This window comes from Hylaeus volcanicus, chromosome 2, assembly GCF_026283585.1.
Source record: "Hylaeus volcanicus isolate JK05 chromosome 2, UHH_iyHylVolc1.0_haploid, whole genome shotgun sequence".
Lineage (NCBI taxonomy): Eukaryota > Metazoa > Arthropoda > Insecta > Hymenoptera > Colletidae > Hylaeus > Hylaeus volcanicus.
The window spans coordinates 1,466,569-1,484,234 of record NC_071977.1 but is presented as its reverse complement, the minus strand read 5'-3'; the positions used below and the strand labels follow the sequence as shown (position 1 = coordinate 1,484,234).

General features: G+C 40.1%; 3 protein-coding genes across 13 annotated transcripts; 1 reads left to right on the top strand and 2 right to left on the bottom strand.

The window, feature by feature from the left end:
* Positions 1 to 160: 160 nt before the first annotated feature.
* LOC128872628 (galactose mutarotase-like) lies at positions 161 to 2,761 on the top strand. Of its 3 annotated transcripts, none has more exons than XM_054115502.1 (5): positions 161 to 882; positions 1,301 to 1,509; positions 1,593 to 1,960; positions 2,049 to 2,471; positions 2,564 to 2,761. In XM_054115502.1, exons 1-5 carry the CDS (start codon positions 743 to 745, stop codon positions 2,642 to 2,644), a joined length of 1,221 nt encoding a protein of 406 aa, XP_053971477.1. In that variant the 5' UTR covers positions 161 to 742; the 3' UTR covers positions 2,645 to 2,761. The 3 variants fall into 3 exon arrangements, with proteins under 3 accessions (XP_053971477.1, XP_053971478.1, XP_053971479.1); XM_054115503.1 differs by lacking the exon at positions 161 to 882 and adding an exon at positions 889 to 1,198; XM_054115504.1 differs by lacking the exon at positions 161 to 882 and adding an exon at positions 890 to 1,142.
* On the bottom strand, positions 2,224 to 4,428 carry LOC128872639 (uncharacterized). 7 transcript variants are annotated; one of them, XM_054115519.1, is made up of 3 exons: positions 3,863 to 4,428; positions 2,822 to 3,063; positions 2,224 to 2,367 (listed from the first exon to the last, which is right to left on the bottom strand). In XM_054115519.1, exons 1-3 carry the CDS (start codon positions 3,863 to 3,865, stop codon positions 2,364 to 2,366), a joined length of 249 nt encoding a protein of 82 aa, XP_053971494.1. In that variant the 5' UTR covers positions 3,866 to 4,428; the 3' UTR covers positions 2,224 to 2,363. The 7 variants fall into 7 exon arrangements, with proteins under 7 accessions (XP_053971494.1, XP_053971493.1, XP_053971499.1 ...); XM_054115518.1 differs by having other exon boundaries at positions 2,231 to 2,367; positions 2,789 to 3,063; XM_054115524.1 differs by lacking the exon at positions 2,224 to 2,367 and adding an exon at positions 3,382 to 3,479 and having other exon boundaries at positions 2,634 to 3,063.
* Positions 4,429 to 4,680: 252 nt separating this feature from the next.
* Positions 4,681 to 17,600, bottom strand: LOC128872618 (uncharacterized). 3 transcript variants are annotated; one of them, XM_054115484.1, is made up of 15 exons: positions 15,653 to 17,600; positions 12,637 to 12,769; positions 12,372 to 12,519; positions 12,045 to 12,259; positions 11,523 to 11,792; positions 11,358 to 11,444; positions 11,014 to 11,286; positions 10,695 to 10,881; positions 10,277 to 10,605; positions 9,900 to 10,196; positions 8,473 to 8,760; positions 8,076 to 8,343; positions 7,507 to 7,881; positions 6,616 to 7,030; positions 4,681 to 6,439 (listed from the first exon to the last, which is right to left on the bottom strand). In XM_054115484.1, the coding sequence occupies exons 1-15, from the start codon at positions 15,658 to 15,660 to the stop codon at positions 6,385 to 6,387; spliced, it is 3,348 nt and encodes a 1,115-aa protein (XP_053971459.1). In that variant the 5' UTR covers positions 15,661 to 17,600; the 3' UTR covers positions 4,681 to 6,384. The 3 variants fall into 3 exon arrangements, with proteins under 3 accessions (XP_053971459.1, XP_053971461.1, XP_053971460.1); XM_054115486.1 differs by lacking the exon at positions 15,653 to 17,600 and adding an exon at positions 13,981 to 14,004; XM_054115485.1 differs by lacking the exon at positions 15,653 to 17,600 and adding an exon at positions 13,578 to 13,839.
* Positions 17,601 to 17,666: the final 66 nt, after the last annotated feature.

Genomic DNA, 17,666 nt, shown 5'->3' with positions numbered 1-17,666 from the left:
GAATTACGTATATTTCCAAAAGCTCTACGAGTACAAAACACGAAAGTATATGTACGATATCAAGTACCAACTTAACGAGATCATCAACAACGAACTACAGTATCGAGTTATTAATAATTAATGGAGATATTAATAATAAATGGAGATATTAAAAAAACAATGCTATCCTTTAATTTGTTCCAGTCGTTCGAACTTTTCTTTTTTTGTCGAATTCGTTCTGTCTCCTGCCGAACGAACAAGAACAATTACAACGAACAAATTACGAGACGAAATTTATTCATCGAAAGAAATACTTTGCTTGGAAAATTTTAAGATCATGTAGATGGAGGAAATTAGCAGCGCGATGATATCGTGAACATGCTGTGATTGGTATTTCGCGTAGTGGATAACAGAGATTAGATAACTCCCACTTTCCTCTCATAAATACCGACTACACTATATAAAAATTACAAAGAACGATACCATCTAATGAATTTATTTTGCGTAAACCGGTTCGTCTGTTCTTGTTTTCAATGTTATTACGTCTTTTCCCAAATAAACAAGTATGCATGTATATACAATATATTTACATATACAAAACCTATCATCTATGTATATCTCCTATATACCGTGCATATCAACTTGATTAATGCAAAATATTGATACAGTTCTGTTTTCAACAATTTACATACCTAATGATTCGATAAACAGTAAAACCAATTATCGCGCATAAAAGGATATGTAGTACACACGTACTATACATATGTATAGGAGTGCAGCTACAGCTATTAAAAAGGACAGGATAGGATATTGCGACTTTCATTTTCAATTGAGTTGTCTGCTACATCACGTCAATATGCAGTTCTTTGATTACATAGCGATAATAAGTTTTTGTTTACTTGGGTAAGGTTAGGTGACGTTTACTTTAGGTATAGAAAGATAAGTAATAGGAGAAAACGTGTAATAAACCGATCTCAATTAACAGAAACTATTCCACTTTTGTAATGTGCAATTAATTAGAGGAAATAGTAAATAGACGTTAACATGGCTTGTGGGAACTGAACGCACACTGTCGAATCACGCGATAACATGACACACGTATTGACATTGATACGATGGTACTTGACGTTTACAACGAGCCATATATCAACTCACAATTAATCGTAAGCTTGCCGATACGACCATACGCTCATTTTCCTTTACATATTCAACTGAAATTGTGTGTGCATCTAACCTCGCTAATATTTCGTTTAATCGAGAAATAATGTGTAAGATTCGCAATTTTATATAGATCTAATCTATTTAATTTAATATTATTCAGGTCGTTCATGGATTCGAGCTGTGAAAAGTTAATAACTGTTACGGAATGGGGATCTATCGACGGAGTAACGATAAAAAAGTACACGTTAAAGAACGATGCAGGTCAAGAAGTGGATGTCGTAACATACGGTGCAACAATAACGTCCATCCGAACACCTGACAAACAGGGTAGAATAACAGATATCGTTCTAGGCTTCGATAATGTTGAAGGTAAAAGTATCGTCGTTTCAAGGACCCGACAAATCTGGATCGTTCAAAGTAACCCATTCATTAAATACATAATATTTTCACAGAGTATTCGTCTTCGACTAATCCGTACTTCGGTGCAACGGTCGGACGAGTCGCAAATCGTATTGGCAAAGCAGCGTTTACTTTGAACGGAAAAAAATATAGTTTAGCGAAAAACGCAGGAGAGAACACTCTGCACGGTGGCTTCAATGGTTGGAGCTCGAAAATATGGAACTCCACGATTGAAAACAATTCCCTTGTATTGTCGTTAATAAGCGAAGACGGCGACGAAGGTTTTCCCGGTGTCGCTGCGGCTTCGGTCAGTTTTAAGTTAACTGCCGACGGAGAATTGCGTATCGACATGAAAGTCGTCGTTACCAAACCTACTCCGATCAACTTGACTAATCACAGTTATTTTAATCTAGCTGGTCATGTGCGTAAATTAATCTTTACCATAATTTTTACGCTAATTATTTTCATTGCTCAATTTTAACAATACGCGAAATATGTGTATGATACAGGAAAGCAACGCAACCGAACTGTACAAACATAAAATTACGTTGAATGCGGATCGTTGGACGGTTACCGATACGGAGAGCATTCCTACCGGTGAAATTCGCTCGGTCGAGAATACCGTAATGGATTTGAGAAATTTGACTACACTAGGAGATGTCATAGATAAAGTACCAGGCGGTGGTTACGATTATAATTTCTGTCTACCGACGGAGACTGCGAATGAGAAACAATTTGTTGCTAGAGTCGTGCACCCCACCTCTGGAAGGTATTTGGAGGTTTATTCCAATCAACCTGGAGTACAATTTTATACGGCAAATTTTCTACCTGAAAGAGACGGTATCGGTATTCAAGGAAAAAATGGAACAAAGTATTTTAAGCATGGAGCATTGTGTTTAGAAACACAAAATTATCCAGATGCGGTCAATCATGTAAGTATCAAAATATCGTATCGTACGTAAACTACGTTGAATATGGTTACATTATTTTAACGACGATTGATTTTTTATCTTAAATTTTGCAGGAGAATTTTCCTAATAGTATAGTTGAACCTGGGCAAACGTATCACCATATTGTTATTTACAAACTTGGTATACTACACTGAATGAAGCATGTGTATTCTTGGAAATTATCTTTCCATCAGCATATAGGCAAAATGTATAATAATTGATGTAATCTATTTTAACCTACAGTCTATTATAAAATTACATTTTTGATTCTACGTTGTAGCATTTTGTTTGTAATTTACCCTAGTCTTTAACCAAAACACAGGTGCATTTACACGGATAATGACGGAGGAAGATTCACTTCCAGTGGATGGTGTCCTTTCTTGACTGATGTAGAATCTATGTCCTCCAATAGTCTTTCTTCGCGTTGTTGTTTTATCGGTGCAGTCATGGGTGTGTAACGATTGGATAGCACTCCTTCTATACGATACCCCAAATAGCCAATGACACAAACAATAGGAAGTTGTATGTAATTGCCAAATCTACCTAAAACTCTACCCAACAGTGGCCACATCGTCTGAAATCAAAGTACGATGAATGCGTATTCGCTCCAGTTTCTTTCCTTTTTAGAATTTGTCTCATTGGCATCGAGGACAATAATAAAATATCTATATAGGATTTCGTAAATAAATTTAACCTTATTAAATGGCTTTTCAGCCTTTCGTACCCTATGTTTTTACATTTTATTTGGTATTCTACAGAAATTATCACAAATGAAATCCAACATGATCACACGAAAGTTAGGTTAGCGTCGCTTTACATACCGTAACGTATTCTTGATGGACTCGTGCTTTTGAATTTCTAACAAAGCTTAGACAACATGTACCGTACTTACATAATCTGTTTCATGTGGTTTCACAAAATATCTCTATATCGACGATAGCAGAGGGATTGATTAAAGATTTGCGAGCATTGCGGGAATTCTAACTGTAACTGAAATTTCAACCCATGAAAAGTCAAAATTGACGATACAGTTCCTATGAGAGCATTTTCGCGTTAATAATTGTTTTTATTCCGATGAATAATATACGATTAATAATGCTAAGCGATAGTAGTAATTATAAGTAATGCTTATACTGACGGCATGAGATGACCAGCGTGACAAAATCACAAAATGAATATAAAAGGCTGCGAACGCGAACGAACGCAATGGAGTTACAGTTAATTCCTTGGTTCCTGTCGCAGCCGGTCGTAGCTAGTCAACTAGTCACTTGACTGCATACTATATACTAATAATTTGTCTCTTGGCTATCTCACTGTCCTCCATTGTATTCCGGTCTAAAAGTACGAAATGATACGAAATTACCGATACCTACCATAAAAATAGGATTATACGGACGGAGTCTAAATTTAATCAAATAGACTAGGGCAAGTGACGCCTATTATCCAGAATTGCGAGTAAATTTGATTGGTTGCATTTTCATGTGGCGCTGACCAATACAAAAAGTACTTGGTACAGTTCCTTTTGCACACTTGGACGTAACCAAACGAGGTACCTACACCTAAAGAGACCGTTATAAACTATAACATGACTACACGACACTGAGACAGGCTGGTTGAAGCTAGTGCTATCGCTATACCACGATATCAGTATTTATACAAAGACGCGGACATAACGTGTGTCGTACTCACTCGTGCTTACTCGCGTCTGGTTTATCGCACGAACAATGACACCTAACGACAAACAATGGTGGGTTTGTATTGCCGAAAATGTATAATTCTATACTGCGTCCACCGAGAATAGATCGTTCTTTCGATGAATGCAATTAGCATAAAGGCACTAGATACTTTATTTAGTGACTTTAGTATACCGAGGATACGAGCAGCGAGCAGCGAGAGCACCGTCAGTTGCGTAGTCAGTATCAGTGAAACAAACAGCGATTGTCAGGCGAGAGTCAATCGTTGTGGGCGTGCACGAATGTGTGCGCACGAGTTGCCGCGGTAAACTCGTATTATTCGAATTTAGTAAAAACTGTAATGCGACGAATGATATAACAGTCGGCATGTTTATGTTAATAATCTCTTGTTCCATGCTTTCGAAAACAAAACACTTTTTCTTTATTTTCATGAAGGTGTGAACTTTCAAAGTGAGTCGTATAAGTATGCTACGATGCGTTTCGATTACAAATCTAAATAAGAGATACGTCCAATGAGCTGTATTATGCGTGTTTGTTTACATTCAAACGTACATATGATCTTCGATTACAGATCCATTATCGATTTACACAATGTTCATTGTTTTCACTTTTTCATAATAGCTTTATAATTTATGTATGTTTGCACATAAAGTTTTGCGTAATCTCAAACGAGCGTTCGAGGATCGTGTAGGAATATACGGGAAAGCGTATATACGTACAGAAATTCATACCAATCTTATGGACTCATTCATACCAATCCGTACAGTTGCTCATATATTTACGGTAATTTGGTATTTTTCGTTCGGATAGTTTGCACATATTTTATGTCGCAAAATAAAGTTTCCGACTCCGACTTAAAGCTATTTCATCGCATCGTTAATGTTATTTTCGACCATTGCACAAAATAAAACCTTAACTACTTTGTACAAGTACAATATGTATAACTCTATGCGGAAATTTGGTTTCGATAATAGAATACTAAAGGATTCTATTTGACTAGTTTTATGCATCACTAGGTTTTCTTTCGACTGCGGATTCGTAACTGTTTGGAAAAATCACGTTACCGGTAAGTGCAAGACAGATACGCGTTAATTATACAATATATTACCTAACTAGAACTTTTTCAAGTACTTATTCATTCGCACCTTGTTTCGTCGCATAGAACTCGATGACAATAAACGTCTTAAATCGATTGGAGAGTTGCACGCGTAAATAAAACGTATTTTCTCATTTTAACTGGATTCATCTTTTCTTTTTTCTCTCGTCGCTTTAATACAAGCGATTCCCTATCACGCGATACGTGATTTACCGTTAATAATGCAACTGTTGCTTTTATCGTTACGACTTTCGTCGTTGCCATTGCTGATATTGTTGCTGAACAATATTTCTCAACTATGACGGTGGTTTTTCAAAGAGATCTATTTAGTCGAGCACTCCGATTAAAGATAATTCTCGCCTATGACTCGTGTTCAAAACTCTAAATGGAATACAATATCTATTGTCGACAATTTGAATTTGTATACGAAATTGCTCTACTTCGATCGAGCGAGTAACCGACGAAGATAACATCATAATCGATTGACAAAAAATGAAAGAAGACGAGGAAGAAGAAACAAACGAAAACATACTAAAAACTTTCTTGCTATAAACAAAATCTCCCTGACAATTATTCTACAACCGAGCCGCCTCAATTGTGTATCGTAGCTGCAATTGTTAACGTACACGATTTACGCATCAATATTTGTCGGATCAACAAACGCATATCGTTTATAGATTAGAAAGTGTAATCTTTCAAGTACCATCAATTTATGTGACCATCGCTTTACGATAGCTTTGTAACGAAAATAAATAATAAGCGGACGAATGAACTGGATCGGAAATATTTCTAAAATACAATATGCAGAAAAATGATGAAAATGTATCGTAATTATAAAGTCGTAGTAACTTTTCCTAAATCTGTAATATCTTTGAACAATCGAAATTGCTCTATTCAAGAAAACAAAGGTTCCCCACGTATCAAGGTTTTTGATAAGTTTGAAAGTTTCAACAAGTTTTATATGGTTTACACTTGATCGCCGATAAACTGATACTTTCTTTCACCTACGTAGAAAGAAGTAGTAAGTATCGAACGAGCAGATTACGAAGCTGCGATGATCGTAATCTAAACAAACACTTGGTTTCCTTTCCATAAGTGGCGTACCTCACGATTCTCTGCTAGCTATTGTTGTATCTGGTATGGGTCGAAATCTACGGCATCTGTAATCGTAACGATAACGATTCGATTGGTGCACTCGTTGGCACGTTAGAATAAATTGATCTCGATTGGAATATAAAAAAGGTTCTCTCCTCTCTTTCTAGGTGTCCGTAAGTGTTCGTAGGATGTCTGAATGTGTGTAGTATGTATAACATAATATTATAAAAAGGCTATTTACCTAGCATTATTTTCTGCAACATGAGGCGGCAAGGAGGTGGGAGGTGGCGGAGGTTGAGCATTCGGCGGGCTACTGCTATCGGAATCGTTATCGCTGCTCTCTTCGGTTCGTTTAGCGGCTTCTCCCAATAGATGCGAAGGCACGCCTCTAGGAGAACATCTGGACAGTACTTCGGAATTCGGCCTGATTCTGTGTTGCGGTCTTTGGAACCGTAAATTTAGTTGACTAGCATCCGTTACGTATTTCTCGCTTTGTCTTCGGCGACGTAATGCAGGAGTGCATCCAGTTAAATTCTCATCTTCCGTCAAGTTAGCCGACATTAGAGGTGAAAAGGTCGGTCGTGCGTCAGGCAAAGTTGCGCAGCGTCGTAGTTCCCGGGCCTCCCAATGCACTGTCAAGGGTTTGCCTTTGATAGCTAAAATTTGGCAATGTTAGTATCGCTACGAAGCTATACTTTGTATTAATCGCGAGAAATCAGCTTCCAAAACAAATACTATTAACGAAGCGCAGATCTTCCTTTTCGTTTCTTCCGCCCTTCTTTGTTTTTTTTCTCATCGGATAGAACCGTACAATTATACGCATATCTTTTATTAAATAATGATTGTGTGCGAATCGAAAAGAAAAATAAAGTTAATCGAATGACCTGGAATTCTTCTATAGTATTGTATTAAGTTGATATTTATAGCGAAAAATTTGTATTCGAAAATTTGGTGTGTGTGTGTGTGTGTGTGTTGCACATACTCTTCTAATTCACTTGAATTTCATCGATTCGAAAAAAAAAAATTGAATTTATGAAACTCGTTAAACAGAAATGTACAATGTTAAACGTCACACGAGGATTCCAGAGAGAATCGTAATGTTATTGTTTAAGCTAAAAAAAATCTTACTAACTAGCATCTTTTTCCCTGGTTATAGCCGCGGGTGTGGACGATTTTTCTATTTCGTTTCCCAAGCATGTCCTGGTATTCTGAGTATTCGTTTCTGGAGTGGACTCTGATAGCGAACATCTAGGACTTTTAACCGGAATCGGTATTTTACTGACAGTGTTATAGGTCCTACACGGAGTTTCCTTTTCTTTATTGTCCTTAAATTCACGAAGCTGTACTATATTCGGTATAGTGGTCGAGGCAGTGATAGTACTGTTCTCCTTATGCACGGCAGCATCGACGGCTACCCGATTTTCAATGGCATCATCGTATATCGATGGTTCCTCCGGTCCTGGATTAGGACTAGCTAGACTATCCGCTGTACCGTTTGTCATTTTTCCTGTCGAATCAGATCAGTATTGTTCGTTATCGTACAGTTTTCGAATGAAAAGTCGAAATACGAAATCATGTCCTTGATTAGCGGAAACCTTTCGTTTCGAACGAATAGACGACGATTACAAGACGAAGACAAGCGAAAATACGAAGAGAGGAATCCGCGAGTACGCCAATATTTTAAATACTCTGTACGCTTACTTTGTAACGGTTCTCTATCAGCGGTGGTTTGAACAACGGTAGCGCCACCTGTCGCATCGACTACCCTTATCTCCAACCTTCCTGCTACTGCTTCTTCTTCTTCTTCCCCCCCGGGCGTACTAGGCATCGTGTTAGGCGGTGAGAAAGCAACCGCTGGTACGCTTGCTCGCCGTGGCGGAGGACTTTGTCTCGGTTCATCGTAACGCGTAGCGATATTTCTCATGACATCGACTTCGTACAACAAATCGTCGAACGCCGCTTGTTGAACCTATTAATAAAAATGCAAACTATTACGGCGTAAAACTTCTTGAAACCAAGTCAATTCGATACGTTCGTCGTCGTTTGGTATATATATCTCACGGCTGAAATATGAACATTACGAATGAAATCTACGAACCAACGGTGCTTCGAGATAACCACGAACATGCGGCGCCAACGCTGGAACGCTCCATGCGCGTGGCAGTGCTCCCTGAAGTTCTGGATATTTCTCGATACCGGCAATGTTTAAACATCTGTGAAGAGCCGTAGGTTTTGGAGAATCTTCGCTTATTCGAGATAGGGCGGTCGGTATTAGTGAATGCTGATGAGACACAACCGACGCGGCAGACTGAACCACCACTGTTTTCGCGTCGATAGAAGCAGGCACTGAAGATGCGGTAGTCACAGCATCACTGACAACTGTCGACTGTATATAGAAATTTTGTACAAAACAAACATTCTGTATTCTATTTAAGGGTTCGCCGATCAACGCAAATGGAAAGATATATGAAAATTGACGAAAAACTTAATCACCGTACACACGTTACACAATTTTTCGGATTCGTTCGCGTCTCTCCTCGTATTATTCTTATACAGCATAAAGCGTATATTGCATTTCGAATCGCTATGCGGTTTACGTAAACCGAAAGAACCACGTTACCTAAAAACATATGCGCTTCGACAACTATTTCAGACTTTTTCAGATCACGTTTCGTTACTTTAGGAGGCAATCTAGAATTAATTTCTACTCGAAACTCAAAAAGTAAACATTTCACAGAGTAAAGAGCCAAACAATGGGGAAAAATACCAATACAGAATATAGAAAAATATATAAAGTTTGCGGCGACGATAGATAAGGAGGTCGATTTGGTTCTGTGGCAGGTAACAGGCGCATCAAACGAGGACATCGATACTGGCCAGATGTGGCTAGAATATCAAACATATTTATGAGTTTCCTGCATTTCAGACGATTCGTGCAAATTTTTTAATTTATTACATACACAGACACATGCGCGCGCGCATGTACATATACGAAAAGGTTAATATTATATAAAATCGAATCGAATACGTCGAAACATGCAAATTTCTCACGGAAAAAAAAACATTAAAAACTTATTTACCATTTTTTAAACAGTAAATTTTTACTGTTTACGCATGAAAAATTTCCATGTTTCGGTTTCTCCCATAATTTTCAGACACACTGTACATTACGGTGGTCCCTATTCCTTCATCTCGGTATCTTATTACACGAACCCGTCGACATTTTCCAACCCCTTTTCCCAATTGTTCCAATGCATCTAGTGGCAATCGTTATATAATTTTACAGGACTTTTGTATTTTTTTGATGCATTCGAACAGTTTGGCAGGAGAAGAGAGAAGGAGAGAGAAATTCACGAAAGAAATTTGGATCGCGTAGTTTTGGACTGTTATTACTATAGATGATTGAAATTTGTTTTCCGAACGTTCTGGTCCAGCTATTTCTCCTCGAAACGATACTCATCGATACCATTTGTTCCGGATGAAGACGATGGTAATACGCTATTATTTAAGATATCACATATTTACCTGTGGAACTATAGCTGGCAAGTTGGCACCTTTGTGCTCGGGGCTCTGTAAATTTTCTCCTTTCCATTCGTTGTCGGTCTCTTCGGAGTCATCGAACTGCGATTTCCACTGAGAGGCCAATGTCAAGCCACCACCGCCTTTGGTTACTTGTTGCAACGCCGATACGTTGTCGTCATCTATCTGCGCAAATTGGGTGATGGAGCAGTCTTTTATCGCAGCACGGCTAGCTCTTGCTTGCTGCCGGCCGTCTGTCCTTCTTCGTGGTTCTCTTTTCAGTGGTTCTCTTTGTTCCGTGACCTGTTATGAGATAAAAACCATTTTTCCAACGAAATTATTCTAAACTGATTCGATCGAAGAAATCCAGTTTTCGCACGTACAGGGCTTTGATTGCCAACGTATTTTTGATTGGTAACGTCGTAGGAACAATACGAAGCGTCGACTTCGGTCTGCACTCGAGGACTAGGTGGTTCACCAGGTGTCGTGTCCGGAGCAGGCGTTACCCGTAATCGAGCGAATGTTGCGCCGCTGGCTGATTTTCTTAACGGCGCTGCAGCATTCGCGCCAATTTTATTGCGGGGAACTTCGGAAGCGGAACGAGCAGACGCCATCAATGCGTCTCCTTCGTTGTCGACCGGCTTTTCCGATGTCACCACACCCGTTTGTGGTTCTGCAGCCATCGAAACGGCACGCCGCTTTTTCGGTGAACCTATAAATCAAAATAGAGAATAGAAACAACAGGTAAAAGACGGAAGGCCAAAGATTTAAATACGGTGGTAGTAGTAGTAGTATGGTAACCTTGAGCCGTCGGCGGAAGAACAGTTTGCTGTCCTGTTTGCTGATGAGTATTGTCCATCGTAGGTATCGTAGCGTTACAGTTCTTATCTCGACCGTGATTGCTGATAGCTGACGTAAACGGCACCGCGGATCCTTCCACCCCGCGTTGTTTATTTCTCCTGCACATACTTTCGTAATCCATTTGTGCCTGAAAAATAAACAAAGTAACAGTCCAAAATAACCGGTTGTTCTAGATACGTTATAATACGTCCAGTATACTCCAACAAGTAATGTCTACGCAATCTCGGTCCTGTGCACTGTTAGCGTTATCTTGTCTTACATCTAACTCCTTTCTGTTGTCGGGTTCGACGTTTTCTTGATTGTTTGTGTCAACGTTTGGTGTAGTCGGTGGTTGATTGATTGTGGTCGCTGTGGTCAAGACCGGAGGTACGGTAACCGTAGGCAAAGATCTCGTAGTTGGTAAACTTTCGTTGGCCATCAATGGTCTTTCCCAATCGTAAGGGTCGTTCGTTTTCACGCCTCTACGTTTCATGCACCGTTCGAATAAGCCAGCTAGCATCGCATAGTCCGGTTTATCCGCGTATTCCAAACTCTGAGAAAGAACAATCAAAAGAGAATCGACTAGCTGCTCGTATCGATCGATTAAAGAGATTTTCTTCGTACCTGAATGTGTTCCAAAAAAACTCGAAGATCCGATGGAAGATGTTTCAAGAGTAAGCGATGATCGTACTTCTCTTTCATGAGACCCACCTGCGTCAAGGAGAATTACCAAGACGTATTATATTGTTTCAACGACATTTGTATTCGATCGCTATACGTTGGATTTACCTGCTCCTTATCCTTTATTTTCCGCCACGGAAGTTGTCCGTTGACAAATTCTACTAGCATATAAAATAGCGACCACAAATCATCGTGCCTGCCCATTTCTTTGTTTTTGTGCGCATTCACGGACGCATACCGGACGGTACCCCTGAATCCTGCTGCACTGCGAGGTGGCCGAACTTCACCGGTGCCTGTCGTAAATTGACGAGCTAGACCAAAGTCTAACATGTATACTAGCCTCGAATTCTGCGGAAGTCGTCCGATTGAAAAATTTGACTGGAAATATAATATCGTCTCTGAAACGAGCCGTTAACAGTTACGCGATTAATTGCGAATGCTATCTTTATACAGTGTCAATGTCCGCTATTAAACGGTGGACGCGTCTTGTATCGTGGTAAGAATTGTAATAACAAATCGTACCTTGATGAAGACATAATCTTTAAAATGAAACAAATACCGTAAGTAACGCTAATCGTGTAATCTAACGTTTTTTGGTAGATGAGTTGATGCAAAGGAAAATAAACTTACCGGCTTGATGTCTCTGTGAAGAAAGCCTACTTGATGTATGCTTTCTATCGCCCTGAGAATTTGAACCCCTAAACGAAGAGTAGTGGAGAGGGAAAAAGCACCTCGTGGTTGAGCACGACGTAACTCTGCAAGATTTTTGCCTTGTAACTGCATCACAACATAATTAAATCGATCGTTGCGACCGCAACCGATGAAACGGCACACGTGTTCTCTTCCTACGATAAATGGATCGATTTAGATCGATTCGTAGTTAGATTATACCAATATAAAGCAAGCAACACGTTTTTACCATGTTTCCTTGTTTAACGATACAAAATTTCAACAAACCCTGAAGTTTTTTTAATACTGCGACTTCCATCTTAAGAACCTGCTTTGGCTGACGCGCGGATTCAACTTTCAACGCGACTTGTTCCCTCGTCATTAAATCTAGGCCTTCATAAATCTCACCGAATCCACCGCCTCCTATTTTTCTAACCTGTGAAATAAAGAGGATAAAACGAATAAAAAGACACGTGATTTTATAAAAAATTTACGTGAAGAGAGGCATATAAGAAAAAAAAAAAAGAAATATTAAATGATAAAACTAACTTACAACTTTCCAGCGTTCTTTGACCACATGGCCAGGCTGTAACAAATCCTCACTCGTCATAGTTATATTATTGTTCTGGTCCGTACTTTCGTCGCCTACATTCCTCGACAGCAAATTGGTAGAATGGTCGAGATTCCTGAAAAGCGCGAGCGATCACTTATACGGAGCTCGTGGAAAATTGGGCGAATTATATGCATTCTGTATATGTTTAGGCCACTATCGTGTTCTCGTTAGTGATAGACGGAAAAGAAAGACACGGTAAAGTAAGGATACAGACAGGATAGATACGAAGGCAGAAGGACGATGAAATAAAATTGACGCAACGATGGCGTAAACAAAGTTAGAAAAGGGTCCGGTGGAACGAGCTTTTCTAGCTGTCAACGTGAGACGAACGACACGCCCCGAACCCGAAGCTGAGACAGAGATAGGTTAGGTTTTTAACCTAAAGCGGTATTACGGTAGGAAATTGGTCGATACTGGGCGCCCTGTGTTAGGCAGCCATGATTGCGTGTGAGCCGTGAGTGGAGGGTGCAGTTGGTACGAAGGGGACGACTGCCTGCAGCCTGCTCTATCTATCGCTAAACGATGTTCGACCCGCCACCAAGTGTCACATTTGCTTTTCTTTTCCCTCACGGGTTTATTATTAATATTCGCACCCTGGATACTTTCGAGTCGCTAAACTGCGCTAACTCGCGTTAATCGTCGCGAGCACAACCGAACCAGGCTGAGCCTGTGAGCCAAGTAATCGAACCAACAGAGAAAGCACAGAGCTAAAGGAAAAAAAGAGCTTTGCTCTGTTGGTTTCGTTTCGATGCTCATTGTAGAATGTAGATCGTAGTTCTTGTAGTAACAACTACTCGCCATATAGTGCCGCAGTTTTTCCTAAATCCTCGCGCGCACTCCAAAAATCGATCCACATAAGTAATATATTTTTTTTTACTAACAATGTCGTTTGCTAATCGTTGATGGCGTTTCTTCACAATCCGATCCTCTCTTCTCTCCAAGTCGGACAGCGCGTAAGTTTCGTCACGATCGCGCACTTTTCGTTCGCATCTCTCCTTTTCCCCTTTTCTTCAGGTACTTTGTATTCGTATTCGTATTCGTATTCGTATCACTATTCCTTCCCCTTCCAGCTAGTTTAACTCTATCTTCTCCTCACCATTCCATCATTCTTTCTCGCTTTTTCTTTGCTCACCCTCCCCCACTCTTACCCAACACTACCCCACCCCACCCCACCCCACCCCACCCCGCTGTTTTCGACTATTTCGTTTTTGTTCCGTTGCGCGTTAACTTGGATCATTCGGAATTTTACTTTATACGTCTTTTTATTCCCACTGCTCGTTTTACCTCCGTATTCACTTTCTTCGCGACGAATAAGACGTATCGAAAAACATCCGTGGGAGCTGTACTACTTCACGTCAAACACCGATGGAACGGCCATTTTTCGATTTCGTACCATGACACTCGTAATGCCTGTAATCGCCGCAAGATAGCGACCTGAATGCTCGATCGATGCTCACCTTCCTCTCTTTTCGTACTATGATCTCGAATACTTCACGGTCTAATCAGTTAAATTCTAAACTGCTCTAAACTCTAAACGTCAGTTCAGTCGATAGGTTGACAGGCATCGATAGGCAGCCGACTATTACCTCTGTTTAGTTTTTCAGATTTAATCACGTTTCTTGGCCATTTTTCACGTCGAACGAAGTAGTGCTTTCCTAAATAAGATCTGTTTCCGTATCGTATATCCAACATATAGTCTACGTCGCACACATTCACATTTATTCAAGTTTAACATCGCTACAATTCGGCTCACGTTTTGTATAGTGTTTTTCATTTTGATTTTACCGCATATGTACGTACACCCGCGTGTATTCATGTACAATTATAGATACACCTAACCAACATGATAATACACTCAGTCGGTACGTCTTTAATGATTCTAATAGATTGTCTCTCTCGTAACGTGAAATATTCCCTACTCCTTGACGACAATGTCCTCCTTGGAAAGATTTCTGCCAAGAATTATTTCGTTCGTCGGAAAAGCATTAGCCGATAGAAAGTAATCTTTTCCTCGAGTATTATTCCATAAAAAATAAAGCTCGTTCAAGTGCGAGGTCCGTGACTGCAGCCCCGCTCCTACTTCAAAACAATCTACAACTATACGCATGTATATTTATATTCAAAACTATCTGCTCGATGCGTATCTTATAGATTCGTATCGATACATGCCTGAGTACGTATATGTACACGATCAGGGTCGATGACTCGAACATTTCTCATTCATAAATACGAAATAATAAACATTCGTTAAAATTCACGAAACGAAACGTACGTTTCAAAGTAAGCATTGTTGTTCGCTATGATTTTGGCCGTGACACCGTTAAATCTGAGAGATTAAAAAAAAAATGGTTTCCTGTTGACGTTGAACGTGCGACGGTATTTTCATTTTAAATCGAACGCATCGAGTATTGATCCGAACAATGACTCGTCGTGCTTTTCGATGACATATTCGATAAGACTGACTCGCGTATAGCACAAGTAACGGCTAATGAAATTTCGAAATGCTTAAATTACTAACTCAATTCGCCAGAGGGCATAATTTAAGTTTAAACGTCTATTTTTAAACGACCCCACTCTGTATGTGTATATGATACGCAAAGTAACATCTTTCACCGCGCCAAGGTACATACTTTTCTAAGTGGCTGTGTTTGCCTGCTAATTCTTCAACACTCGCGTGGATTATTCTCGAATCAGAAGACGACTCTCGGATTCGAAATTCCTCTGCAACCCGGGGATACATGCGTCTATGTACATTTTGCAGAATTTTAAAAATACATGCACAACTCGGTATGCGGCGTTTTTGCGAAGATTACGAACGCATACGAGAAGGAAGAGCCGGGTAAAAATTAGTGATCGCAAAAAGACTGCGAAAAGAGGGCCCGGGGGGTAGAGTGAGAAAGGGTGGGAAATCGAATGGTGGAGTTTAAACGTCTCGAAAGATATAATCGTCACGTACCATTTCATTGCTCCAAACAAGAGGGGGACTGGATGATAAGAAAAGGCAATGAAAAGTTGGTGCCGAGTAAGAAGATGGGTACACGAAGCTGGCGTAAAGTAGAATGATTACGGCGACGACTGTGATAACGGTGGCGGTGGCGGTGGCGGTGGCGGTGGCAATGGCAGTGGCGGTGGTGATGGTAACAACGGCGGTGGTGACGGTGGTGAATCGGCGCGTCGATCGAGATCGAACACAAGGAACGGGCGAACGGTTCGATAAGGCGGAAAGAATCGATACGGGTGTAATACCGTGGACGATTCCACGGTCCCTCCCATGCAGAGCACTATAAACGATGATCGTGTAAAATTTATCCCGCGGTCCAAAGAAGAACGAGAAGAGTCGATGAACGAACCGGTAACCCAAGTTCTCTCGAACGAGCCAGATGAAGAACACGAATCGTCGCGTTCCACTGGCATTGGACTGACACCACTAGCGTGGTGTTCCTTTTTCTTCCATCGCCTCCTTCTCTTCTCGATCCTCTCCCTCTCCTAACTGGCCGTCTTGAATCGAACCGATCGCGGACACTGTCTCTTCGCGTACAAAAAACATTGTATTGTATTGTGTTGCATTCTATCGTAATATACATATACATACATACATACGTACCAGACCTTGACTCTCATTTATCACGTTCCTGCCATCCGATTACCCTGAATTACTCATATGTGATTTTTATTCGAATACCGATAGTTAAACCGTTTACCTTAAACTGTCTACCTTTCCATTCGAATATCGGTTACGATCGAGCGTCTAACGTAATTTTTCACGAATGTAATTATACGTGTATATCGTTCGAAATTATAAACTGAAAGCTAGAACGCGTCTACGGTAATTGTAGGTACGTAGGTATTCGAAGGTATGCGATCAATCAAAAGTTAACGTTTGTTAAAAATTTTCTAGTGGGAGGCGATTGGTCTCGCGTTCTAAAAATGCGATTGTCTCGAAATTCTCCGTGAGAAAATATACATGGCTATATTTCGCGTATACCGCCTTCGCGTTCAGCAAAGTTGTGTTATTTCGGTACGGCATCGGTTAAAGCAGCCTCGAGCGATTCATACACACAATTCGCACGAGTCGACGACGCGACGCAAAGCGACGCGACGCGGTCGAACAGCTATTAAAAAAAAAAAAAAAAAATAGTATTAAAAAGTACGAATACGATAAAGAATTGTTATGACATCGCTTACGTACACGTAAAAAAAAATTAATTTTCACGCTCTTTTCACATTTACCGGTAGCCGTCTACCTATTACCTACTACCTACCATTTCACCTTAGTTTTAGGAGCAAATAAACGGTCGTGCGACTGTGCTACTATGCCAGAATCGAGAATAGCATCGGTCAGGCGAAATACCGGAATACCAGACGTTGATCGAATACTGCTTATGGAACATAGACAAATCATATCTGTTCAAATCTGGGCATACCCAAATTTTTATTTAACCATACTAAGAGGAAAACAGACGAAAATGTATGTACATTACGAAAAGGTAAAAGATTTTGTGGATTGAAGGATTCCCACCGATAGAAATCTAATAAACCCTTATCGCTACACGTTAGCGTAAATAAAGTGTGAACGAATGAATAGTAGAGCGCCTGTAGGCTGGCTGCACACCAAAGAGCGAACGCGAATGCAAAGCGCACCAGTTACCTTCGTTCCTATTCATTGTCAGTCTTTGTTTTCGTATTTTGTTTACCGTCCTCATCGAATAGTTCGCGCGCAGCTAACAATCAATTTCAACCAGAAATAGAAAATGTAGAAAGAAATGTTCTAGAAACAAATTGGCCTACCATACCTCGTTAAAACGTTTCGTGTAGAAACATTTCTACCCATATTTGTCTACCATGTTCTTTAGCTCGAAATTCGTAACATACGATCTCCATTTGTTTTTCATTTCTTCCCTTTCGTACGTAATTACGCGAATGTACAATTGCGTACTCTGGCTGACTTTACCTAGATAAAGAGCACATAC